The sequence below is a fragment of the Xyrauchen texanus genome, chromosome 36 (genome assembly GCF_025860055.1).
Source record: "Xyrauchen texanus isolate HMW12.3.18 chromosome 36, RBS_HiC_50CHRs, whole genome shotgun sequence".
Classification (NCBI taxonomy): Eukaryota; Metazoa; Chordata; class Actinopteri; order Cypriniformes; family Catostomidae; genus Xyrauchen; species Xyrauchen texanus.
Genome location: NC_068311.1, coordinates 17255784 through 17283414, shown reverse-complemented (window position 1 = coordinate 17283414; position 27631 = coordinate 17255784). Strand labels below are relative to the sequence as shown.

The 27631-nt window shown below is 38.4% G+C and overlaps 1 protein-coding gene across 1 annotated transcript in view; it reads left to right on the top strand.

Annotated features, from left to right (window-relative positions):
- myo18ab (myosin XVIIIA b) overlaps positions 1-27631 on the top strand; it is a 106915-nt gene that overhangs the window by 8016 nt on the left and 71268 nt on the right. Inside the window, 14 exon segments of the mRNA XM_052106747.1 lie at positions 875-2071; positions 2657-2749; positions 3774-3839; positions 4417-4518; positions 7494-7559; positions 8751-8838; positions 16707-16813; positions 17478-17654; positions 18368-18578; positions 20074-20216; positions 20311-20411; positions 20547-20571; positions 20573-20611; positions 26513-26657. Of these exon segments, the coding sequence (XP_051962707.1) occupies positions 875-2071; positions 2657-2749; positions 3774-3839; positions 4417-4518; positions 7494-7559; positions 8751-8838; positions 16707-16813; positions 17478-17654; positions 18368-18578; positions 20074-20216; positions 20311-20411; positions 20547-20571; positions 20573-20611; positions 26513-26657 (2560 nt within the window).

Sequence of the window (27631 nt, the reverse complement as noted above, 5' to 3'; positions counted from 1 at the left end):
ACAGTGGAATCATTTTCTCCTTGTCTCAACTTGATTTGAAGTGTTCGATTGGGCCTTTTTAACACAGCAGTCTGAATCCATAAATTACATTATATTTTAATAGACAGCTGAGACAGATGAAAGCAAGTTGGAAGTTGAAACTCTGGAAGTTTCAGTGAGTTTAAATGGTTTAAAAATAGTGTGGGTGGCAGTGAGCTATGTGCAGTGACTTACTGGCATGTAGACTGTGTGTATATCTGTTATGTACAATAATGGAGTCTGCTGCATATGTGTGTGGGAATCAAGAGACGACATGGTAGGGGAGCAAGACGCGTCTCAGAAATTGCATATTTTCATAGAGTTTGCATATGCGTGTTTGAAGAGGCGCTCTGTGTAGTAATTCTAAGTGCAATAAGTCACATTAAATGATTCTTAGTGTAAGTATTTATTTATGCAATAGTTCACAACCTCATCACAATTCTCTGCTTTTTACAGAGCTGCTGGATATTATGTAAATGAAGAAAAAATACCTTCTACTTCCCTTTCACCTTGTTTATTGTGTTAGATATATTATTATAGCATTACCTTTTGGTATTGAAAGACTGAAGAAGCATAATTTCCCAAAAGAGTTTTGAGATCTGTTTTCTCCACCTATTTGAATGCAACAAATGGTCCCAGTCAAAGTATACCAAATAAGTTAGGAATATTTAGGCTAGCTAGCAACCAACACAACATCATGTTCTGGTAGAAATTTTGCTCTCAAAACACTATTTAAGGGTTAATACATATTAGTTGTACACTCATTTAGCAATATGTTTGTGTTTTCAATGATGGTATGTCTTTTTACCTTTCCTCACTGACTCCTCTACTTCTGCCATATCTGCCGGGTGAGTAGTCTGACAGCGATGGTAGCCTGAGTAGCCGATCCCAGTCAGTGCCAAGCCTGGAGCCTGGTAGAGGCCTGCTCCGTGCCAAGAGCCCTCAACCTGTTCTGGACAATCCTGCTGATGTTCCATCCCAACCTCAACTCAGGGAACGGGTCAAGAGTCCATCACCCAACAGAAACAAGATGGCAACCAAAAGGTACTCTGAAATTCCCAAGATGCCAGAGCGTTTCAAAAGCCCTGAGCCTCCTCAAGCTCCACTGAGTCCTGAACCCATTCTGAATGGAGATAGCAAAATCAGTTGTACTCTCAATGGCAATTTCCAGACTGCTGTTAGTGCCAGCCAGCCAGAGCTCGCTGGGGACTTGCAGGGTGGAACCCGGAAGAAGGTGGTGAAGGTGGTGCGCAGAGTAGTGAGGAGGGTACTGCCTACAGAAGAAGACACGGCAACATCTCCTGCAGCCATGTCCCATTACCCTCCTAAACTAGCTTTAGAACCATCCAAACCTGAACCAGCATCTGTACCTAAGGTTGTGAAGATGCCAGTTTTTTCTTTCAGACATGATGCAATTAAGAAAGAGGAAAAAGATGATCTCTCTGCTGGATTGGCCAGTTTGATGAACCGGGGCAGGACCAGGGAGCCTCGTCCACGCATCCGCAAAGATGGGTCTGCTGAAAAAGAGGATGCAAAAACTGTAGAGAATGTGATTGAGAAAATGCAAGAGAAGGAACCTTCTGGACCAGTAAAGGATAAAAATGTGCCGAAAGTACAGGCTAGCCAACCACCAAAACACGAGGAACAGACTTTAACATCCACAACTACCTCAACTCCTTCCAAGCCTCCTCTTTCGCCACCTACAGGGTTAATCCCTGCCTCCAAACCCTACTCACTCTCTTCCCCAACAGGAGTTGTCCTGGCACCAAAACCATCTACACTTTCCCCACCACCAGGTTTTATTCCTGCTCCAAAACCTTCTTCCATGACTTCTGCTGGATTTGTTCCAAAAGCTCCCACGATTTCATCACCTTCAGCTCATATTCCAGATCCCATAACGGTTCTTGTTACACCTACCATCCCTAAAGCAGCTGCTACCTCTGCTTCTACTAAATCCAATACCATTTGCCCCCTGGCCCCAAAGACAGACCCATTTGCCCCTCCTTCAGGGTTCATACCCACCCCTAAACAAATGGCTATGAAAAAACCAGAGGTATAGATCATGTTGAATACTCGACTGCATGGTTTGCTGTACTTCACTTAACTGTGTGAGGAGTGTGCAAATATGTAAGCCGTATGTCACTATACAATTATTCCACTGAGTAGAATTTTTGTAAACGAGTATCAGCACAGCATAATTTCCACTAACATGGCACCATTTTTTCCTCTAAACTTTTTCATATACAGTAGATAGTATTCAGGTGATATTTAACTTTCAGTAAGTGTTATAGCTCATGAGTTTTGAGGATTTGGTTGTGTGACCGCACCCTTCTCCTGAGCTTCTCACTGGCTTTCTCCAAGTTGCCTCCCTAAGGAGTCTCTTTAGGCCTCTTTGGCCCATTGGAAATCCAGCTTTAAGGTGCTGATCTTAGCTTTGTAATGGCTGTTTGAATTACATTGCATACATTTATATTACTCTGCGTCTGGATGCTTCACTTGGAGTGTTCTATGCATGACGTTTTATACTAAAAGACATTTCTTTGGTGCACTGATCACTGATTTGATGCATGGTTATTACTTCAGTCACTTCAGTGACCTTTGTGAATACCTGTGTGTGGTTTAAACATGATATTTGAAGGTGAAGGCAGCCATACGTATGCCACCAGCCCCAGCAGGGAGACCTTCTACTGGGAGCATTTCTAAACCCACTGTGCCAACTATGGCCAAAAAGGTGTGTGTAGGATTGTTTTAGTGAGTTCACCCCCTGCAGCAGTTAGTTAACTTGCCTGCTCAGCTCTGCAGAAAGGGTGTGCAGCATGGCTAACATTCACGCTCGTCACATTGTTGTCAACCATGTTCTGTGTAATGCTTTTACAATTTATCATGTAAATAAATTGTTTTTGCCACTTAAAAATGTATTATCAATAACAAAGCCATTAGGGCTGGGCAGTGTGATGTTTGTACCATGCACCGGTGTACAATTTATACAGCAGTAAAGCCATGAAAAAAAAGTCACCAAACAAAAAATTATTGTTTTTTTAAACTATAGTTTTTTTCACGGTTACAGAGCAATGTCGCAGTTTGGCACATTTACTTCAACTGATGTGTGGTCACAGTCACGTGTGTGCAACTGTTCAAAAATGTACCATTTAAAAAGGGCAATTTATTATGGCTGGGTATTGATACAGATATCCACATTCGATTTGCAATTTTTAATTCTGATTTCGATTCGACTAATTATATTTTCATAATTTTTCATCATTTTTTTGTCAAATTTTGAGTTTTACATAAAAGCAAATCCATGTTTTCAAATAATTAGATATTCCACCACTATACTACACATTTGCAGCCAGTTGCCAAATATATACATTTTACTCGCATAGCACAAAATTTGGTTGCAAACGCGAATGGTTTCCTCTCATTGTAGTGGAGGGTTGCTCATAGAGTAAAAGATTGATCTTGGGATTTAAGAATCAACACTGTTTAAATGAAGATTGCAATGCATCAGAATATATATTTTTACTCACCCCTATAATGTAGTACTGTTTTGAAGAATAGACATTACTACATGATTATGTAATGTATAAAACATTGTGGGGTTGAATTTCCAGCAAAAATTACAATATAATGACATACTGTCCTGTAACTGGGATGTAAAATTACTCGTACTTTGGTTTTGGTCATACTGCCCACCCCTAAAAGCCATGATCATAGTCTGAGATAGACTCACCTCCTCTTGGTGGTCTGACCTTTAGGAGAGTCCACCACTGAGTCCCACTGAAGAGGCACAGAGACGGCTGGAGAGGATTTTCGCTGCATCTGTAATGCCTGTCTATTACTTCTCCTCTTCCTCTGTCCTCTTCTCGTTCTTAATCACTGCTTCCTCTTCATTTTCATCTGACTAACTCTCTTTCTTGAGCTAAAATATGCTTTTATCCATTGTCTTACACAGCTCCCACTTTACTGGCTGTAGAGCTGTAAATACTGCACTTTAAAGCCTGACAGCACTTAAGCTGTTGGAGAACTCATTAGGAAATATTTTAATAACACTACATTGTTATGACAAAAGGGTATGTAATTTTAATGACATTAATGTGAGCAGAGTGGCTGCATAGTGTACACTCATTTAATGTTTATTAACTCAGTCTCTTTAGAAGAGAATTATAGGTCTGTTCTAATGAGCAATTTTTCATTTTTTATACTATTTGAAGTACATTTTTGTGTTCTGTTACAGGAAAACTTTAGTATTTAGCTAACAGGTTCTCAATTTAGGCATGTCCATCCCATCTCCATGTGCCTGCTGCTGTCCTTTCATCTGTGGATATGTGTCTCATCTCTTCCTCTTTCTCTCATTCACTGCTGTCTCTGTGGCTGTTATTGTTTGGCTGGCTGGTGTAGCTGGAACCTGTTGCCAGTGCCTCTTCGTCATCTCAGGTACAGGGCCCCTCTGCACGCATCTTTGGCCTGGCCGGAGTGTGCTCTCGTGTGGCCTGCTGGAGTGTAAGCCCTCAGTTCCTCTACCTAACCCAACCCCACCCTCATTCTTGACTGTATATGCTTTTGTGCTGGTTGTCTTTTTGTTTTTGCCAAACCTAGATGTCGTGTTGTAGTAGAGCATCAGTTCAGATTGATTTTCTAGAAAATTGTCAATTACAAATGTATTTGTTTGTTAGTTTAGTGTGTTTATTTACACCTTAAATCTGATGTAAGGATTGCCTGCTTTTTATTTTTGCTTGCCTAGTCAGTGGCCACGTTTACATGCAACCAATAATCCATTTAAAATCCAACTGATAGCTCAATCGGATTGAAAAGCCTTTATGTAAAATTATCAGATTGAGCTGGATCCGAATGAAATTTCCATCCGATTGAAGAGGGTGGTGTAGACCTAATTTAATCAGAAATGGGGTGCATATGCATGCTTATACATGATACTCTTCATGGGAACCTATAAAGCAATGACTAAATACATTATTTTTATTATTTATTTATTCTGATTTTCTCCCCTTTTTCTCCTCAATTTGGAATGCCCAATTCCCAATGCATTCTACGTCCTCGTGGTAGCGTAGTGATTCACCTCAATCCGGGTGGTGCAGGAAGAATCTCAGTTGCCTCCACGTCTAAGACCATCAACCTGCGCATCTTATCATGTAGCTTGTTGAGCGTGTTACGGTGACCTAGTGCATGTGGAGGCTTCACGCCATCCACCACGGCATCCACGCACAACTAACCACGTGCTCCACTGAGAGCGAACCACATTATAGTGTCCACAAGGAGGTTACCCTATGTGACTCTAACCTCACTAGCAACCGGGCCAATTTGATTGCTTAGGAGACCTGGCTGGAGTCGCTCAGCACGCCCTGGATTCAAATTCACGAACTCCAGGTGTGGTAGTTAGCTTCTTTACTCGCTGAGCTACCAAGGCCCGACAAAATGCATTATTAAGTGAATGCGTGCTCACACTTAATATTCTGCAGGGCACATATGTTCTTTCATGACATCACAAAAAGCAAAAAATAACGTTGTGTCATTCTTAATAGGGACTTAAAGCAGCAGGTACGGTTACGGCGTTCTGTGTTCCATTGCGTGTATGTGACATCACTCACTTCTTGACATCGAAACCATAATTTCTAAAGCATCTTCTTTGCCAAATTGACAGTCGATTGTACATGACAGATTAGGAAAGTAAATGTTTGAATATGTTTTTCAAGAGATGATGCAAAGTGAACACAGTAAATAGCCTAAACATACTCCTCAAAATTTATGGTAAATTACACACGGTTATAGGCTTTAAAAAACTAAAAACTAAAATAAATATTCATAATAATAATAATATCTAGGTTTTAGACGTAGGCTATTTATATCGTACAAGAGTAAAACTCTTATTCTGACAGTTATTTAACACTACGAACATCAATTATCTTGCTGTTTTAAATAGCCTACATTTTTTTTCTTGAATGATTAAATGCTTTGTTTCTGCCGTCATAATTGCTTAGTGATTTTTGTGTAGCATCCCGTCTGCAAATGTTGCTTGAAGTCCCTATTATTTCTGTAAACTCCTTTTAAGGACAACACTCACCCACCTGTCTTTACTTCGTACTCGCATCCAGAGTTGCCTGCGTTTAAGATGCATGAGGCAAATACACGGTAAAGTCAGACAGGGTATTAGACGCTGCTTCTAATTCTTCGTTTGGCAAGTAGAGTGAGTAACATAAGAAGAAAACCTTTCTGGCATATTTTATTTTAGATATCTCAACAAAGCACCAATTATGGACTTTGGTGCCATTCTCACTTTCTCAGCCTTTCTCCACTTCTTCAGAAGGCGACGCTTGTCGCTTGCGCAGAAGTTTTGTTTGGAATACATGTAAATTAATATTTGTATCAGATTGCAAAGTTTAGGGGACGTATAAACAGCACATTCGGAATCTGCAATCGGATTGAATTTATTCAGATTGATGAAAATTAGTGCATGTAAACATAGCATTGTTGTTATGGCAGTCAGTGCATGTTGACTGAGGACAAACTCTATCTGCATGAAACATTCAGTATGGGAATGAATTGGTCTGACCTGAACTTGCCTCAGGAACTTTTGCTAGCCCACTTATTTTGTGAGTGTATGGCAGTGGGTGCTTTTGATTTGTGACTTTGATTCATGATAATCACCTGTTGCCGCCTCATGTGTCAGGCTCTGAAAATGATCTCATTCGTGCATTAACTCATTTTACCAACATAGTGACTTTCCTACCGTAGTCATATCTCTGTGTAATCTGTGTTGTTATTGTTCTCATCATGATGCTGTACATAAATGTTAATAATGAAAAGTAATGCTGCTGTAAACTAGTGGTTTGCCAATATAGATGATGTGCACGATGGTTGATTTATAATGTCAAATACACACAATACATATAATATAATGTGTGCAAATGTGATGCACACAAAATTGCTCAAACTCAATTAATATTGTACACAAAACAATATTGTATACAACATTTACTCAAAAATCCCTTAAGAAAATCAATTTTCACCCTGCAAGTTTTGATAAAAATCTAATTTTTAGTGTTTACACCAATTTACACCATTTTCTTTGTAAACAAGAAATCAAACTAGAATTATTAAAATAATCTAATTACAAGTACTTAATTTTTCCTATTCTGATTTTGTAATCCAGATTACATGTAGTCCATTACTACCCAACACAGCAGAAAGATTAATCATCCTGGCTGATATATCGGTCATTCACTACAGTAAAATCTAGTAACAATGTTCATTTCATACCCGTTTCCTTCCAAAGGTTAACCATAGTGCCTTACGTTAATATATTTTATGATCAGCAACCCTTTTATTCACAGGATGCTTTACGTGTGGAGCTGAGGCAGGCTATTAAATTGACTAATGTGTGTTTGAAAAATCTTCATTATAAAGTGTATTGGTGTCTAACAGTGCTCTTGCCCCCCTCATGCTGACCTGCTGTCTCACAGGGACAGGTGGAGGAGGATCCTGTGGCCATCCTAAAGGCAGACCATGCCGCTGCCGCCCTTCCTAAGGTCTGCTTTCTGCTGTGTGTGTAGTTCACCTGCATAATCCCTTGACCTGTCGTGACCATGTGTTGTGGAGTGCTGTGTTCTCTCACCCATCCCATTTCATTGACAACACTAAGCAACTTGTAGAAACCATTGAAATTTGATGTTGAAATTTATTGAGGTGGTTTGAACTACTAGCCTTTAAGGCTTTAACACCAAAAAGTGTTGGTTTTGTTTATAACTTTATTGTATTACACTGACAGTGGTTTAATCCTCTTTGTTGTGCTGAAGTGTTTCCTACCCATCCTTCTCAAGTATCACTGTTCCTATGGAGTGGATTTACCTATGATCATAACATCTTAACACAAAACTCTGCTAGGAGAGAAATATACGAACTGGAACACAACCCCATCCCATCAACTGATCACTGATATACTGTCTCTCGCTGTCAGCCTATTACAACAGTAGAGTTCATGTCGAGACTGGTGTGAATGTGTTAAGGTCAGGCATGAGTGCAGAAGAGTCAGACATGCCCAGACAACCAGAACATCTAGTGCGTAATCTGACCCTGTCCATCACCTGAAGCCTGAGTCTACTTCATCTACACCTGCAGTTAAACTCTCCCTGTCTTGCATGACAGCCTACACTGTTTTAAAGGAATAGTACACCCAAAAAGGAAAAGTATATCATTTAATCTCCAAGTTGTTCCAGACCCAAATTACTTTCTTTCTTGCGTGAACCTCAAAAGGAGCTGATTTGCGACATTCACTTGAAATTGAATGGAAAAAAGATGCAATAAAAGTGATTGCTGACTGAGGCAAACATAATGCCTAATATTTCCTTTTGTGTTCCACAGTAGAAAGTAATTCAGATGGGTTTGGAAGAACAACAGGGTAAGTAAATGATGACAGAATTGAATTATTGGGTGAACTATCCCTTTAAGCTCATTTCTCACTATAGAGGGTGGTAAACAATGCTTTTTTTTTTGGCTGATCTGTGACCTGTTTCAGCCGTTATCCAGTAATCTGGTAGATAAATTGTAGGTCTCAGATCAGGGTTAAAGTACCAGTTCAGTGTCAACAGTGTCTTCTCCAATACATCCTTCCTATGAGTGTGGACCATTGCATGGAGTGAGTTTGAAGCACATGATGTTTTTGATCCAGGGACATCTATTAAGCCAATAAGTATGTTTTTGACTGGTGTTTTTCTCTACAGGTGAAGACAGAGGAGCAGATAGCTGCAGAGCAAGCATGGTACGGCTCAGAGAAAGTGTGGCTGGTCCACAAGGATGGATTCTCTCTGGGTGAGTACAAAAGCCAACCATAATGAAATTGTATCACTGAAAGGCCACTGATTCATGTTAAAGACAACATGAATCAGCATTAAATATGCAATTGCCGTCTGTAGTTTGACATATTCCCAACTGAAACGGAGTATGGAGTTGACAATAAATTTTATGCATTTCAATAGAAGATTTTGAAAACATGTTTTCCCTCCCTTTATACACGTTGGTGGAGAAATAGCATTAAACAACCTTTGAATCATTATAGATAGGTTATTAATTTTCGCCTTGTCCTGTGTGTGTTTACTGGGTGCTTTTGAAGGGCTCTGGGGATAAAATGTACTAAACCTCTGAACATTTACAACAACCTTAACTAAAACTCTTGGAGGGTTACAATTCTTCTAGTTTTATTCAGATAGAATGATTTTTAAGTAAATAGCCTAATTATGGTTCTCTGATTCAGATACTTGTTTCTCAGCAAGACGTGATGCAATCATGGGCTGACTTACATTTATGTTGTTGGTCTTGGCAGATACATTTTAACAAAGACTATAACAGGTAGTTAAAGGTCAGTTCAAGGTCATTACACTCATTACTCATCCCCAACCTGTATGAATTTCTCTCTTCTGTGGAACACAAAAGGCAGAATATTAGTTCCAGTCACCATTCACTGTCATTTTTTTCTCTTCATACATTCTATCTAAATTCTCCATTTGAGTTCCATGGTATAAAGAAAATCATCAACGTTTGCAAGTGATGACAGAATTTCTATCATTTTAAGAGTACAAGTCAATACTCGCAAGTTACATTACAACGGCTGTTTAATGTTGACAAAATGCATTGAAATTGTTAACAGATAAAATCCTGAGAGAGAACTGTGCTTAAAGATCGAAAGATCGATTTATTTATATATATATTAAGCATTTTATACATATTTTTACATACTATTTAAAATTGACTGATTCTCAGGGCAGAGAAAATACCTGTACAGGTCAGATGGAGTCCAGATAGATGGAGATGACAGCTGTAACGGGTGTTTAATTGTTTCTCTTCTCCCTGCAGTAGGTTCTCTTCATTCAGAGTAGTTCGGATTGCAGTTTACACAAAGTGGTAGTGCTGTGTTTGCCTTTCTTTTCAAAGGTTCTGTAATATGATATGAGGAAGCGATATGAAAAGCAGCGATATGAAAGACGGGAAAACTAGATCGCTCCGACGTTGAGCGCTTGAAATGTTGACAGCTTTGCTTTGTTGATTATAAACACGAGCGATAGTTTTATCGCATCGCTCACTTACAGAGACACAGTACAACACCGAATCTTAAGTTCAGTAAATATTCGACAAACTTGTGTCTTACTTTCTGCATGCCCATACACACTAAACTTAACAAGCATTCAGTGAGGTGCACAAGGGAGGGAGAGAGGGATGCGGAAGAGCTGATTTACTTGTGAGATTCTGAAATTACAGTTTGATACAAACACAGGATTATTGATTTGTTCATCTGTATAGACTGGTTTACCAATTTACAGCTACATGTTAAAGGAGACCTAGTATTCCCTTTTTACAAGATGTAATACAAGTCTCAGGTGTCCCCAGAATTTTTCTGTGAAGTTTCAGCTCAAAATACCCCACATATAATTTATTATACCATGTGGTAAATGCCTCTTTTTGGGTGGAATCAAAAACACGCTGTTTTCATATGTCTCTTTAAATGCAAATGAGCTACTGCTCCCCGCCCCCGACATAGCTCTGGCCTCCATGAATACAATGGTAACTTAAGCTGCATTAGGCATGGAATCGGCTAACAAGCATATTCAGAAAGGCGATTTGCAAACATCCTGCTTTATATTGACAATAATTCACAAAGCAGTCTGGTGTATGGTGTACATTTTTGTATGTTTTGGGGCACATTTCCTTCAAAAACAAAACTTGTCCACTGTGTCTTCAGTGGCTCTGATGCCGTGAGTACATGTAGACTCTTATGTTCACGTTTACAGCCAAACAGCTGAACACTTATTACGTTTACGAAGCCTAGACATTCTTCTCACTGTATCTGCTCCAGTGTGGAAAAAAAATGGCAGACTGTGTGTAGATCACTCAGGGGAGCATCAATGATAATAGGGTGGAGTCCGTCACCAGTCGTGGGCGAGGCCTGCTCTAACGTGACATCACTTTAGAGCAGAAACCAAAACCATTCATTCTGACACACTGTTTTTGATTTAATAGAAATATAAGAACAGGAGTGTGTGGACTTTTAACATTGTAGGGTGGTTGTGTACATACACTGCCGACTCACATTTACGTATAAACGCCATATAAAAGTGAATTAGGTCCCCTTTAAAGTGAATATAAAAGTGTGCGGTATTTCCCTGCATTCTGAATGTGGAACCTGCGGAAATTATTACCTTTGTGTGCAATCCCATGCTGATATTCAGAACCTGACCCAGACCCAATTCTCTCAATTGCAGGACATGCTCATGTTGGACTGCTATACAGTGACGTCACTGTGTTTTGCAGTGCATGTGTGTGCGTGTGATGGGCTCCCTTTCATTTCATAGAACCAGCCCTATTCAACTGCGTGCAGTGTAAAAAGCACACAGCTGACTGGGCCTAGCAAGAGATACGTTGTGTAAAGACTATTAATGGACCATGTGAAATCTCAGCAGTGGCGCTCATAATTTAGCAGGGTCGGTGCGCCACAGATAAATGCATATAGGGGAAACACTGGCTTTTATTCAGAACCTCACAGCACAATCTAAAATACATTGGAGTTATAGTTGATCAAATAAAGTGCTGCATTACAGAGAATCACAGATGTAAGATATTGTTTAAATATAATACAATTACTATTAATTTATTTGGTTATTATTATTATTAGTACTAGTATTATAACAGTGAATAATACATTTGTCATAATTTTAATTTAAATCAAGCTTTTATTTTGGCAGAGCTTTTGTTTTGAAGTGTTTCTGTGTCATGATCAAGGAGCTTACATGATATGGGAGCTTCCCACTCTAGAAAAGGCATTATCTACATGACTCAAAGTGATTATTAAACCACAAAAGGCTACTCTTTAATTATATAAGTATGTACTCTGTTTTTGCCTCCCGCTACAACATGAATTTGTGCTCTGTTCACGGTCATCTGCTACAAACAGAGCACTCGATGCTCATAATGGGTGTTTCTCCTGTATGAGCCATGGTGAGCTTTAAAAGTTACTTGCAGCTGATATTGGCACCACACTGTCTCCACACATTCACAAGTGCCCAATTATTTATATAATTAAATCGCAGCATTTGCTTGTAAATAATCTCAGTAGGGCATAACGTGATTTTCATTTGTGTTCTGAATGTTTAGACAATGACACACGTATGTCAGATGTATCGGTTTTTAGTACTTCAGCATTTTTACGAGTGCTAGTACATAACTGTGGTATCGGACAGGACATCCCTAATACTCACTGTTTCAAAAGTATTGCCACAAGACAGTATATGTGTGTAAACATGATTTTATCTGTCTGGCAATCATAAGGATCCAGTTTTTTATGTGCTTATTCTCCATATCAATGACTGCCACATCACCTAAAATAAAAAGAGTCTGGGGCTAAATAAAATTTTTGAATTTCAGAACTCCCTGTTCAGTACAAAATTAGGGAGGGTCTCTCTCATGTGGAAGAGACCAATTAGCCAAAATTCTGAGACCGAATGCATAATAATATATAACAAAATCTTGGGTAGGCCTAGCCCACCTTTGTCAGTCGGTTTATGTAATTTATTGCAGTGTAATATGGGACACTTACCATTCCAAATGAAGGACTTTGCTATGCTATCAAACTGCTTGAAATAAGAGAGGGGGACATCTATAGGGAGAGATTTTAGCAGGTAGTTACATTTTGGAATACAATTAATTTTAATAACATTAACCTTCCCAATCATAGATAAATGTAATGAACCCACCTGCCCACATCACTCAAATATTTTTATTAAGAGGTCTAAATTAACTAAATAAATTAACTAAATAAATGGTCAGTACGCTGTCAGAGCCAAAGCTTCAGATTTAGACCAATTCACTCTGTATCCTGATAATTTGGAAAAGGAATACAAAATTCTGTGGAGGCAAGGCAAAGATCTAGTAGGGTCAGAGACAAATAATAAAATATAATTTGTGTAAAGAAAAAGCTTATGCGCCACACCTCCCGCCATCACCCCTGGAAAATCACCTTCCCTTCTTATCGCGGCTGCAATTGGTTCCAGGGCAAGTCAGAACAATAATGTGGAAAGAGAGCAACCTTACCGGATGTCCTTATCCAGAGTAAAATAATCTGAAATTAGTCCATTTGTTTGTACCGCTGCTATCGGGTGTCTATAACTTAATCCATGCAATAAAATTATTCCCGAACCCATATATTTCCAAAGTCATAAAATGATAATCCCATTTTACCATATCAAATGCCTTTTCAGCATCAAGTGAGATGGCAGTGTAGGGTGTAAAAGCTGGGTCCTCAATATGTATATTGAGGGATAAAACTCAGTCAGGTTTTGCAGTAATCAAATTAAAGAGTTTGCTCTGATTGTACTCTGATGGTTCAATAAGCATCACGATTCGATGAGAACAGTTAGAAAGACAGGAAGTCGAAGTGAAGTTTTACAAACTTTCCAAAGCAATTATAGTCATATGCAAATTACTTTAAAGGTGTCATCATAACACAATTTCTTGCATTCTGGTAGGTCAACTACTTCAAACATTTGAACATATTCCAAATATGGACTGCTTCCGTCTTCATGCAAACAATAATTGTTAGCCACAAAATGAATTGTGGTCCCATCCTTGGTTGAGACAAACTTATGATCAGATATCAGAGGTTAGCTATCAGTTATGGCTACTCCTTATTTCTTTATGTCAAAGGGGTACCAAGGAGAGCAATTAAAATCCTTGGAAGTTATTTTTGACTGGTAAAGTCACGTTTGAGAGGTCACAATAACCATAAATAATTCAGAGACATAAGTTATCTAGACATTCAATGTATTGGTGCTATCTTCTCCTCCGGAATAGAGGCCTTCTCCCCAAGACTTGCTGGAATGTCAGGCCTCATCATCTGTGGAACATTAGGACAGAGAGCAGGAGAAAAGAAACACTGTATAATATCACATTAAAGAAACACTCTCTCTCTCTCTCTCTCTCTCTCTCTCTCTCTCTCTCTCTCATACAATTAATAATGATTGAATAAAATAGAATCAAATGGTTATAGAATAGATGATTTATTATATAATAGTTATAACAGATATATATGTTTTTGAATAAATACAAGATACAGTAAATGCATATTCTCCAGAAGCTGGGCTAAATGAGAAATCACTGTTTATCATTTAGATCCTCGGTCACCCCTCAGATCACATACATGCAACTTATAGTAAAATAAAAATAGAAAATTGAGTAATATAATAACAATAAATGAGGATGATTAAAGATAAGGTATAACTTGTAAAAATAAATATTAAAGTATTTAGAAAATCCACCCCTTCAGCAGCAACGAGCCTGATCATTCACCACTGACCACATGAAACGCCTAATGTTATCAGAAGAGCTGTGGCCCAGAATAAACCCCAACTAATTTATATGTATAAGAGATGTCATAACTATGCTGTATTGGTTAGCCAGAATTTTTGACATTATTTTAACATCTAGCTGGATCACTTGGGTCTTTGTCCTTTTTTTTTTAGCAGACTGATGCAGGCTTGTGTCATGAATGGCTTAAGCTTTCCGTTCTTTAATGATTCCGTATAAATTCTAGCAAAAGTGGAGCCAATTCTGTAGCATTAAATAAAATAATTTCAGTGGCAAAGCCATCTGGCCTCTCAGAGCCTTGCCTGTAGGTAAGGCCTTAATTATGCTGCCAAGGTTATCTCAGAATCAAGATAATTGTTTTGCTCAGTCGTCAGTTTAGGAAGTTCTAATGGTTCCACAAAGTTTCTAATATTTTCATCAATAGACGAAGATGTGGAACTATAAAGATCAAGATATAATTCTTTATCAGTATCAATGGCTGAGGTAAATATTTCACCACCAGCAGCAGATCTCACTGAAGGAATGGTAGAAAAAAACTCTCTCTGTTTTATATAACTAGCCAAAAGCTTCATTGCTTTGTCCTCCGACTCAAAATATGACTATCTTGCCCTGAATAGCCAAAACTCAACCTTACGCAACAAAATAGTATTGTATTTGTATTTCAATTGAGGCCCTCAGATGACATTCGGCACTTCAGCTCTGCATTGGCACTTTTAATATTCTCTTCCAACTCCACGAGTTCTTGTGCTTTGGACTTTTTGATGGATGAGGAAATACTGTATGATCTGACCCTAAAGAACCACCTTAAGTGCTTCCCAAGCCATGCCCACAGAGGATACTGAGGACCAGTTGGTTTCCATATAGATATTGATTTCAGCCTTTAACATTTGTTGGAATTCAAGATTTTGCAAAAGGGATACATTCAAGTAAAAATGTATAGTCCTTACCAAATTGGTTAAAAAGTCCTTAAATATCTGTAAGACCAAGATTTGTACACATCCTGTGAAGCGTCAATGTTGCTCTAGGGGGCTTACACACTTTACACACTAAAGTCTCTGTAACGTATTCAATGGAAAGGAGGAGGCGAGAACCGGCTTGATAATATAAATTATAGTTTAATGGTAAACTTAAAACAAAGACACAAACACATATGACGGACATGTCCGCTAACGATCTCTCTCTCCCACACGGCCCTCTGCAGTCAGCCTTTAAACCTCACGGAGGCATAATTAGCCTAATACGGGACCGGGTGTGTAGTATCACGACCCGGCCCCGCCCTCCGCCCTGCCACAGTCTCCTCCCAATATTATATCATGAGGGGTGCCAGCTGCTTGAAACGTCCCTTCAAGATCTATAAAAAAAGCCCTGATCATCAACGTTAGGTGCTTAAATATTAGCCAAAATAAGACTTTGCCCCTGAATTTCTGCTAAAACAATAATGACGCTTCCTAATTTATCTTTAATCTGTTTGAGACATTTGAATTGTAGATGCTTACTTAATGTAATAACTCCCCTGCTCTTACTTGAGACAGCACTAAAGAAAACATGTCCACCCCATATCTTCCCAAATGTTTCAGCTTCCTGTGGGGAAAAGGTGTTTCTTGAAGAAACACTATATCATATTTCTTATTTTTAAGACGAGAAATAACTTTCCTTCTTTTTATGGGGTGCCCCGACCCATTTACATTCCACGTGGAGAGAGATAATCCACTCATATTAACATTTTACATTTTGAAAATTGATTGTGTGTCAAAAACAAGATTATAAAGACCACATTCCAACATTATTGCAACAATCAAACCATGAAATTCCCCCAGAACCAAACAAACACAAAAAATATAAATGTGTGCATTAAACAGCGCCAACCGGCGTCCAATTTCTTCCAATAAAGAATTTTTTTTTTTTTTTTTTTTTGTGTGTGTATGTGATTTTTTTTTTTTTTTTTTTAATTATTATTTATTTATTTATTTTTTCAGACATTTCTTAGGCTGAGAGTCTCAGAATTAATTATAATCTAGATCATAACATTTTTTAAAAGTTTTCTTTAAAATACACTTTTGTTTGATTTTTTTTGATTTTTGATTTTTATTTTAAAAAGAATTGTCCGGTTACAAGCCTTTAATTTTGGGTATGCCACTGAAACAGGAAATCTTTAAAAACACCCTCAGAGCTTAAAGGGTTAACTTAAATCATGCAGGATGCATTACTATTACATTGAGGAACAATTTTATGACAATGTATATCAGACATCAAGTCTGATATACAGAATGATGTCTGCATTTATACAGCAGTTAAAACATTCACAATGTTCTCTGGTTTCCTCACAGCCACTGTGATGAAAACAGAGGCAGGCAGTCTACCAGAGGGGAAAGTGAAAATCAAACTGGAGCATGATGGAACAATACTGGACGTGGATGAAGATGACATTGAGAAGGTTGGTCCTGTTGTATTCAAGTGTGTGTGTTTTTTTTCTCATTGGTTTCCCTGTAAAAATGGAGAAGAGGAGATTGGGTCTTTGCTTGAACTGTATGTATAGACCAGAGGTTTCATATTCATTCAGGCATGTATGTGCTGGTCTTTTCAGCAGGGATAGATCATATTGAAATCAGTGGGATTTAACCCAGTTTATAAAATGGATCCCAGACACACATACAACTCCTGCCCTCGGTGTCACACAATACTTAATAGAATAGTTTTTCAGGTCATTGCTGCCTTTTTTGGAGTTTGCACTCTTAGCAGTTGATGAGACAAATGCTTGAAGATATTGTTAGTTCAGTCCCTGCCTGGCACAGTAGTTTAATTCATATAACACCCAGTGAAGGGCAGCTCTGAGCTGATGATTTCCATAATGTCAAGGTTGACCTCAAATCAAGTTTTTAACCATCTGTTCAATTATGGAATTGCAAAGCTGGATCCAGATTTGAGGGCGTCATGTTTTAAATTACATTAAAAACTTGGCATGAAGTGTCGAGGCTATTATGACTGCAGCACATCAATTTAAACTTTATTTATCAGGATCTTACTCTCTTTCACCAGTCTTAATCACTCCTGCCTTCTTTCATTGTATGGCCTTTAATCTTTTCAACCCCTCTCCTCAGGCAAACCCACCATCATTTGACCGCTGTGAGGACTTGGCGACTTTGCTCTACCTGAATGAGTCTAGCGTCATGCACTCACTGCGTCAGCGCTATGGAGGAAACCTCATCCATACACACGCAGGGCCCAATATGGTTATCATCAACCCTATCAGTGCCCCATCCATGTACTCCGAGAAGGTGAGAGGCCAGTTCACCACTTACCTGGGAGTTCACACTATCTGCAGAGAATGATTAAAATGATCTTTATAACATCTCAATGCCGTATTTAAATACCCCATGAAATGAAAATAGTTTAATAAGTAATTTAGTTTTGTGTCTTTTAGTTTATGCCTATTTGCTTATAAGCCATTTATATGCTGGTGTACTTCAAACTAAATAAAATTTTTGCTGATATACATGGTCCCTTCATAAGTTAAACATTCTAGGAAATGAATGCTTTTTTAATTAATGCAACTTAATGCAAGATGAAGTACTTCCCTTAAAATTTAATTAAAGTCCAGAACAGTATTTCTTTTGGTCATAGGTCCTAATTAAAGTGATTTGGCATTATGATCAGGTTGATTATGTGCAGTAATGAGTGTTTTGTATAGTCATAAATATGTTGCACGTTTTCTGGGAAATAAAGTTTATGCCAAGCTTCTTTTCAAATTAACAGCTTTAGTGACTTTTCCTTCATTGAAAAAACAATGGTTATGGATTTACAATTGCTTTAAGGTTTTCAATACTGACTCTTCTGTTGTACATAGAATTTATAGTTTGTTATATATTTAGTTATATATGTTACACTGTTATACGTCAAGCAATTCCTTTTTTCATGACAAATATGTTAGCTTACTTTAATGTGCATTACTTTAATGAAATTGGTCCCCTCTTTCTCCATGTGGTTTCAGGTTATGCATATGTTTAAAGGTTGTCGGCGGGAGGACACTGCTCCTCATATCTATGCAGTGGCTCAGTCGGCCTACCGAAACCTTCTGACCACACGGCAGGACCAATCCATCGTACTGCTTGGAAAGAGTGGGAGTGGCAAGACCACGAACTGCCAGCATTTAGTCCACTACTTGGTCTCCATCGCCGGTAGCACCGGCAAAATATTTACTGGTACGAACCTTTAAAGGGGTAATGACATACTCCTTTTTTTTATTTTATTATCTTGCCTGAGGTCCACTGATGAAAGGTTTTTTGCACCAAAATAGTCATAATTTAGTAAAATATTATAATTTTCTACCCTGTCTCTGGCCCTTTGCGCCTCCTTTCAACTTCAACGTAAACGCTCACTGTTTTGATTGGCTAAAATTGTGCAGCCCCTTGAATACAGCCATATTTAAATGATTTTCCCATTTATAGCCTATCCATTATATGATTTGATATGAAGCGCCCATAACTGTCACATATGTTCTAACACTTTATTATAAACTCATACATTTCTTTTGACATTTCAGAAAATGTAGCTTAGTGCTTCATAAATTACACGACTTACACAGAACATAGTTATTGTTTGACTGAGCTGGTGTAAAATGCATGATGGACAGATGAAACAGAATGAGGTCTCATTTTCAGTATTGTAACTTGACACCGTACCTTTTAAAAGTGGCATGAGATACATGACAATGGATAAAGACGTCTGTCTAGTGCATGTTTATATCCAAAAATAGTCCAGATGGGTCCCCTTTGGTCTTCAAGAATAGTTAGTAGGCCACACCAGGCCTGTCTGTTCTGCTCTCTCTCGGTTTACGAACTGAAGCACTAGTGGGTGGGATCAAGGTTGCGATGATTTAAAGTAGGCATTGATGTTGTTGCTGCAGATGCGTTCATGTATAAATGAACCCCCAAGTGACATAAGTATGTAGCCGAAGTAGAGAATGAGGCATTTTTGCAGCTTGATTCCAATAAATGCTTTTATGATGAATTGTTGATTTCTGAACTTTACAGTATGTTTATATAATAGAATGGCCTCTTATGTCAAAATATCAAGGAACATTTGATTCCACATGACATATGACCCCTTTAAAATCACTTGATTAGATGCTACATTTTGCTGCTATAACACAAAGTCGAAGCTGTTTGGCATCGATATTAATCACCCCTGGTGGTTTGGATATAACATACAAATTGACCGCCCTGATATCATCTGTTTCCAATATTGGTCTAATCAGTCTTATTATAAAAAATCCTAATATTAGCCATTATAAAATTCCTCATTTTAGCCGTATATTATCTTGCCATGTGTTTGAAATGCATGAAAAGCCTGTGGTAAAGGGTGAATGAAAAGGTGTTGTGCGGTCAGTGGAAATTGGCTTGAATAGTGTGGAGAGGGAGAGCTGGTAAGAGGGTGATAGATGAGGGCTCTGCTAATGATGCCCACTGAAGCGCTCTGATAATTAGCCATCATCAAAGCCTGCTCAGCCTATGCTTAGCCCATAATGACCTAATGAAGACTACAGTGCTCATCAACTATACCATTAAAGAGACCATTATGTTATCTGCATATGTTCACCTTTGAATGCTGGGCCTGGATCCTTTCTTATATTGCACTCAACGGATGAGCCTGTTTAACTTGTAGAGAATTAAATATTAATGTGTCTGTGTCCTCCAGCTGAGAAATGGCAAGCGGTTTACACAATCCTAGAGGCCTTCGGAAACAGCACCACTTCCATGAACACCAATGCTAGTCGGTTCTCCCAGATTGTCTCTCTTGATTTTGACCAAACTGGTCAGGTGGCCTCTGCCTCCATCCAGGTTTGTGGATTTGCAACATTAATGTAATTGCAATATATTGTTGTGGATGTAAACTCACTCAGTGATCTCTTTTTTTTGTGTGTGTTTTTTGTAGACCATGCTGCTAGAGAAGCTGAGGGTGGTGAAACGACCAGAGGCTGAGTCCACTTTCAATGTCTTTTACTACATGATGGCTGGAGCAGACAGCACTCTCAGGTGAATGCAATTTTCCCATCAACTGTTGTTCCAGACACTTCTATGCTCTCAATAAACTTGCAATTGTGAGCTTGCATTATTTAAGGCCTTTATATAATAACTGTATGGTTTGACTTAATTTCAATGTTCCTGCAGAACGGAGTTGCATTTAAACCACTTCTGCAGAAAACAGTGCTTTTGGGATTGTACCTCAATCTAAGGTAAGTTTTGCCGAAGGTCAAAATGGGAAAAATGTAGTAACTGTCACAAAACTCATTATAAGATGCTTGAAAAGTAGATGACATGCAAGAAACTGAATATATTTCTTTATGGCAAGTTAGCGTTGTCATAATACTGAAATTTCAGTTGTCAATACCAACACCAGTGAAAGTTCACAACAGTCTAAACTAGAGCCATCAATCAATTAATTTTTAATTCAAGATTTTAATCTAATTTATTACATGACATGCCTATTAATTAATCCAGTTAAGTAAGGGATAATCCACGGCTAGCCATGCATTAAAGGATTTTAATGCACGACGTAGAGGCGAAGAACCACCCGACGCGAAGCCAAGTTAAAAATAAGTTAAAGCTGTAACTGATGTTAATTTTGTAAAAATAATGTAATTTTTTAACAGACGTGTAAAAATGACGGTTATTTTCTTAAGTTACGGCTCGTTAGTTCTAGCACTCCGTCCACTTTAAATAAAGTAGAGCCATTGGATTGCTTTTATTTGAATGAATTATCACATTTATTTAAATTCATTATTAAAAGAGAGAGACAAAGAACTGAAAGAGTCCCCTCGTTGCTTAAGCATATAGCTAACTTAATGATTATTTAATGGATTTATTAAAATTATTTATTAATGACAGGCAACAGTGACAAGGCAATCTTTATTTGAAATAATCATGTCATTTTTTAAATGAATTATGTAGAGTGTGAAATAAAACTGGTGTCTCTAACCACGATTAGGCTATATAAAGACACATTAAATTTATTGAAATGCATTAAATTAAATGAAAACAAAAAAATCAAACAGTTGGAAATTTCGATAGGGGATTGTTTTACTCAGCATTATACTAATTGATGTTAAACTCCACATTTCCATTTATCGTGAAGTTAGACATGGAAAAGGGTAGGTTTATTTCAGTTTTAGGCTTGGAGGTGAAATTATGTTTCGCTTTGCTTGTTGAGGTTCTAGATGTCAGTATGTCACTCCATTCCCTCCTCTCTGACAAAGATGGGGCCCAATATGACCGCAAACTCGCCTCGCATCGGTGGCCTGTCACTGACATGATCTGGTGACTTTCTAGTTCTGCATCAGAGAGTCGTCCAACGGCAGTGCTACGCAAACTATGGTTTGTGTACATTTGTGAGATACCTTCCACCTGAACAACAACAATTTAAAGTATACAATTTAGATTTGGAAAATAATATAAACACAGTTTAAATTTATGGGCAAAAACGAAATATCTATTACCAACCTCTTCACAAATACTTTTTAGCATATTGCCAAGGTAGTTGAGCCCCATCGGCTCCCTGGTGAACCACATTTCGGTGCTCTCGAGTTTGCACAGATGGATGCGTCTCGGATGCAAATAGAACGCTCCGGTATTTTCTGGACACTTTGACAGATATTTTTTAAAGCTGTCCACGGGACAAAGTGGGTTGCCGGGGCTCGCAAACATAAATCCTCGTAAATTTTCTCTATCCGATCGCGGTGGGATCCTTGTGGTTTTTGTCTCTGGGTTATGCGCCAGGGTCAGGTACTCTTTCCCATTCTCGTCTTGCCGGAGAACGAAAGAGTCTTTTGATAGGTTACGGTTTCCTTCTCTTCCCTCCGTGCAAAACACAGCTGTATGTCAAACCAAACTTTTTTACAAGTCCTGTGGGTGTGAAAGGGAGAGTGCAGGTGCATTTCTAATTTTCTCCAAGTCAGACTCAGTAATCACGCGGATGATGAACGCTGGTGTCTTTTCCATTTTTCCTGTAGCGCTTTAAAACTGATTTAAAGATGGCATTGCTTGACTTGAAGTCTTTATCACTTACGATGTTGTATTTTGTAGTGTGACGGTTTATACCTGCTCTGAGACACATCAAACTTGCAACACTGTATTCAGCGTCCAGCGGTAGACTGAACAGAGGCATAAAACTCCCGCAATGTCTCATTTAAAAGAGAAGCAGAGCAGGTCTCAGTAATCAAAATTTTTCTGTCTTTGGCGCAAAAGTCACTGAAAGTGTTAACTGCCCATTTAGTTGTCTTTTTCAGTATTGACCTCATCTTTGTCGATCTTCGATCTTATCTAGCTCTGTCGGTGTTAATTCTTTGTGCCGCTTTTTGTCATTCAACGTCTTCTCCAAGTCTTCTATTTCGTCTTGTGCCTGGGCCCATTTCTCAAAATTGCCATATTCACCATACAAATTAAACGATATGCAAAAATCATCCATTTAGCCTACCTAAATAAACGTTTTCATATGTTTCTCTCACTCTGTTTGCAAGTGTAACTGTGTTACTATGGTTACCAATGATTATAGTAGCGGATTAATTTCGAACTGTAATCAAACTGACTGGTACTACCTGTGCATTAAACGGTTTTACTGCGCACCTTCCAGCCAATCAGAATTGAGTATATAAACAGCCCGTGGTATAATAACAATTAATCTCATACATCATAATTTGCACAGAAAGGCCCTCAAATACAGATAATTCATATACATAATGCATAATAATTCAAATATTTATAAATATAATACATAGGGCCTATAATCAATGTATAATAGGCCAACAGATTGAAATTCAGTTTGAAATAAATTATTGTGGCAGATGAATAAAGCATTGATTAGACAATACAAAAAGTGGCTTAAGATCTCTCTCTCTCTCTCTCTCTCTCTCTCTCTCTCTCTCTCTCTCTCTCTCTCTCTCTCTCTCTCTCTCTCGCTCTCTCTCTCTCTGTGTGTATATGCATGTATGTGTATATATATATATATATATATATATATATACATAGTGTGTGTATGCATGTATGTATGTATAGTGGGTACGGAAAGTATTCAGACCCCCTTAAATTTTTCACTCTTTGTTATATTGCAGCCATTTGCTAAAATCATTTAAGTTCATTTTTTTTCCTCATTATTGTACACACAGCACCCCATATTGACAGAAAAACACAGAATTGTTGAAATTTTTGCACATTTATTAAAAAAGAAAAACTGAAATATCACATGGTCCTAAGTATTCAGACCCTTTGTTCAGTATTTAGTAGAAGCACCCTTTTGATCTAATACAGCCATGAGTCTTTTTGGGAAAGATGCAACAAGTTTTTCACATCTAGATTTGGGTATCCTCTGACATTCCTCCTTGTAGATCCTCTCCAGTTCTGTCAGGTTGGATGGTTGGTGGACAGCCATTTTCAGGTCTCTCCAGAGATGCTCAATTGAGTTTAAGTCAGGGCTCTGGCTGGGCCATTCAAGAACAGTCACGGAGTTGTTGTGAAGCCACTCCTTCGTTATTTTAGCGGTGTGCTTAGGGTCATTGTCTTGTTGGAAGGTGAACCTTCGGCCCAGTCTGAGGTCCTGAGCACTCTGGAGAAGGTTTTCGACCAGGATATCCCTGTACTTGGCCGCATTCATCTTTTCCTCGAATGCAACCAGTCGTCCTGTCCCTGCAGCTGAAAAACACCCCCACAGCATGATGCTGCCACCACCATGCTTCACTGTTGAGACTGTATTGGACAGGTGATGAGCAGTGCCTGGTTTTCTCCACACATACCGCTTAGAATCAAGGCCAAAAATTTCTATCTTGGTCTCATCAGACCAGAGAATCTTATTTATCACCATCTTGGAGTCCTTCAGGTGTTTTTTTAGCAAACTCCATGCAGGCTTTCATGTGTCTTGCACTGAGGAGAGGCTTCCGTGCCATGAGGCCCACTGGTGGATGGCTGCAGTGATGGTTGACTTACTACAAGCTCCCATCTCGACTGCATCTCGGAGCTCAGACACAGTGATCTTTTGGTTCTTCTTTACCTCTCTCACCAAGGCTCTTCTCCCCGGATACCTCGTTTGGCCGGACCGCCAGCCCTAGGAAGGGTTCTGGTCCGTCCCAAACGTCTTCCATTTAAGGATTATGGAGGCCACTGTGCTCTTATGAACCTTAAGGGCAGCAGACATTTTTTTTTGTAACCTTGGCCAGATCTGTGCCTTGCCACAATTCTGTCTCTGATCTCTTCAGGCAGTTCCTTTGACCTCATGATTCTCATTTGCTCTGACATGCACTGTGAGCTGTAAGGTCTTATATAGACAGGTGTGTGGCTTTCCTAATCAAGTCCAATCAGTATAATAAAACACAGCTGGACTCAGTTGAAGGTGTAGAACCATCTCAAGGATGAGCAGAAGAAATGGACAGCACCTGAGTTAAATATATGAGTGTCACAGCAAAGGGTCTGAATACTTAGGACCATGTGATATTTCAGTTTTTCTTTTTTAATAAATGTGCAAAAATGTCAACAATTCTGTGTTTTTCTGTCAATATGGGGTGCTGTGTGTACAATAATGTGGTAAAAAAATGAACTTAAATGATTTTAGCAAATGGCTGCAATATAACAAAGAGTGAAAAATTTAAGGGGGTCTGAATACTTTCCGTACCCACTGTATGTATGTGTATATATATATATACAGGGTTTGGAGGGTTACTTTTGAAATGTATTCTACTACAGATTACAGAATACATGCTGTAATTTGTAACATATTCCATTAGATTACACAAGGTCAGTAACGTATTCTAAATACTTTGAATTACTACTTCTACTTTGACCGCAATGTTTTACTTTGAGTTCGTCAATGTGTCCAGTTCACACATCTGGCGTTCCATCTGCACTATTTTTAATGGTCACCCTCACGTACTGTAGACCACCACATTATTTTGAGTATTTTATCTAAAGTCGACATCTTACAGAAAGAAAACTTCAGTATGTTTTTCTTCTGGATCCCAGGTCATATTGGACTGTCAGGCAATGAGAAAGCAGACATCGCAGCCCTCTCTCTAGAAATCAGAGTGTAGTATTCCACCCTCAGACCTAAAACCATTAATAAACTCCTATATCTCTAACAGGTGGCAGATGGAATGGGACAAATGTAAAAACAATAAGCTTTATGAAATAAATCCTAGTATAACCAATAATCTTTTATTTAACTTTAAAAATGGACATGATCAAGTTGTAAATACTAGGTGTCAAATAGGTCAAGACTGACACATGGGTTTTTATTAAAAGGTGAAGAACCTCCGTCATGTCTTTCCTGTCAGACTATACTGACTATTAAACACATTTTATTGGATTGCACTGTTTTTAATACTATTAGACAAAGGTTTTATTCAGAAACAAACTTAACAGATATTTTTTTTAAATGTATCACCTAAAAATATTTGAGTTTCTGTCTAATATAAATCTATAATTCCTTATTTAATTTTTATGTTTTTTGATATTTAATCTGTTCTCGGCATGTGGATAGCCTTGTTGCTGACATGGCTCTAAAAATAAATATATAAATAAACACATGTACTGTACATGCTCAGATGGACGCATTTGTTGTGTCTCGCTGGTATTCAGCGCCATAACCGCTGCATTGTTAGGACGCTTTGTCAAGTTAAAAGTAGTGGAAACTTTGAAAATCACATCTCAAGATTCTTGTGCTTCACAACCCTTTTGTGCTTCCACCGTGAGCAGTTCTCAATCTGTGGCTGTGCTGCTTGTGAGATTTGTTGAGGCATGCTGCCGGATGTACTTCAAGCTTGAATTGCTTGTATAGTAGGACAATTTGTTTTTTAATTACGGAATTTATGTATGTGGCAGTTGGCATGATTAATTGCATTACTTTTTTTAACATATTATTCTTTTTATATTATTATTCACACTAAATGAACGTGTTAAATCGACAGCCCTAGTCAATACCTATTTATATACAGAGTACGTGCGTCATGCGCTTACTAATGTAAAAGCAGCCAGGTGTCATGTAGACGGCACATATTGTTGTATCGTTGTAAATTATCACATCAGTGATAAGATAAATTCCCAATTTATATTCTGTGTGTATTTGTTTGTGTGTGTGTGTGTGTGTGTGTGTGTAGCCTGAGGACAAGCAAAGGTCATCGCAGCAGTTCACTAAATTGCAGGCAGCCATGAAGGTGCTGGGCATCTCTTCTGATGAGCAGAAAGCTCTGTGGCTCATTCTTGGTGCCATATATCATCTCGGAGCTGCTGGGGCCACGAAAGGTAACACAACTCCCAGTCAAAGGGTGTGGTTCATGTGTTTGTGTATGGTGGTTCTCATGAATCTTGTTTGCCTTTTACAAGTCAACCAAAGCCACCAATCTGAATATAAATACTTAGTAAAGCATATTTAGAAACGTTATTAGCTTGATACTACATCTCCTTCTTTATGCCCTGTGTTGGTGTCCTCATGCTGATTTAGCTCAGAGAAGCATACGACGGCTTTCTGTTTACACATCTGAGCTTGAGAGCTTCAAAAAAGGCCTTAATGAGATAAAGCGCTCAACTCCTAACAAGCACAAAAACTGACTTTATTAATTAAGGCTGAATCTGTCAGCTTACTGAGCTCAAACAGAGGAGAAAGAGGCTCTGGAAACAGTTTGATGTTAGGGAGTGTTTCTTGTGCTTTAATGAGGACAAATAGCACAGTATTCACAGCCTGTGATATGATGTTGCCTCCTGCAGTCAGAGATGGATGTATTAATGAACTCTTTAATCCCTAGACTCCAAATTGTACTGTCTGGATGCTGGTTCATTAGGCGTGGGATGGGGTTTGAATGTGTGGCCATCTGTCTAGCTTTATGCTGTGTGATGTGTACAAGTTTGTGTTGCTGGTATATTGTCAATGCAGTTACTGATTACTCAGTATCTGCAGTGCATCCATATTCTGAAGTGGTCAGTATAGCAGTCCTTCCTGTGCATGCTTGTTCACTTTCTGAATGGAAATAGTAAAATACTGATGTATCCTGCTTCAATGTCTTGATTTGGTGGTGAAGGTACTTTTCATCACATAAAATTAACAAATATGAACCAAATAGACTTTTATTTTTGCAACAGAGTCCACTGTCAGGACATCATTATTAAATATTTATTAAGACCTCTGTGTCTTGTTACTCAGTTGTACTTGTTTATCCATACAGCAGGTGGCAATATTGTTCTGCCTTCTGTTTTCTGTCTGGGTATTTACTTTGGTCAAG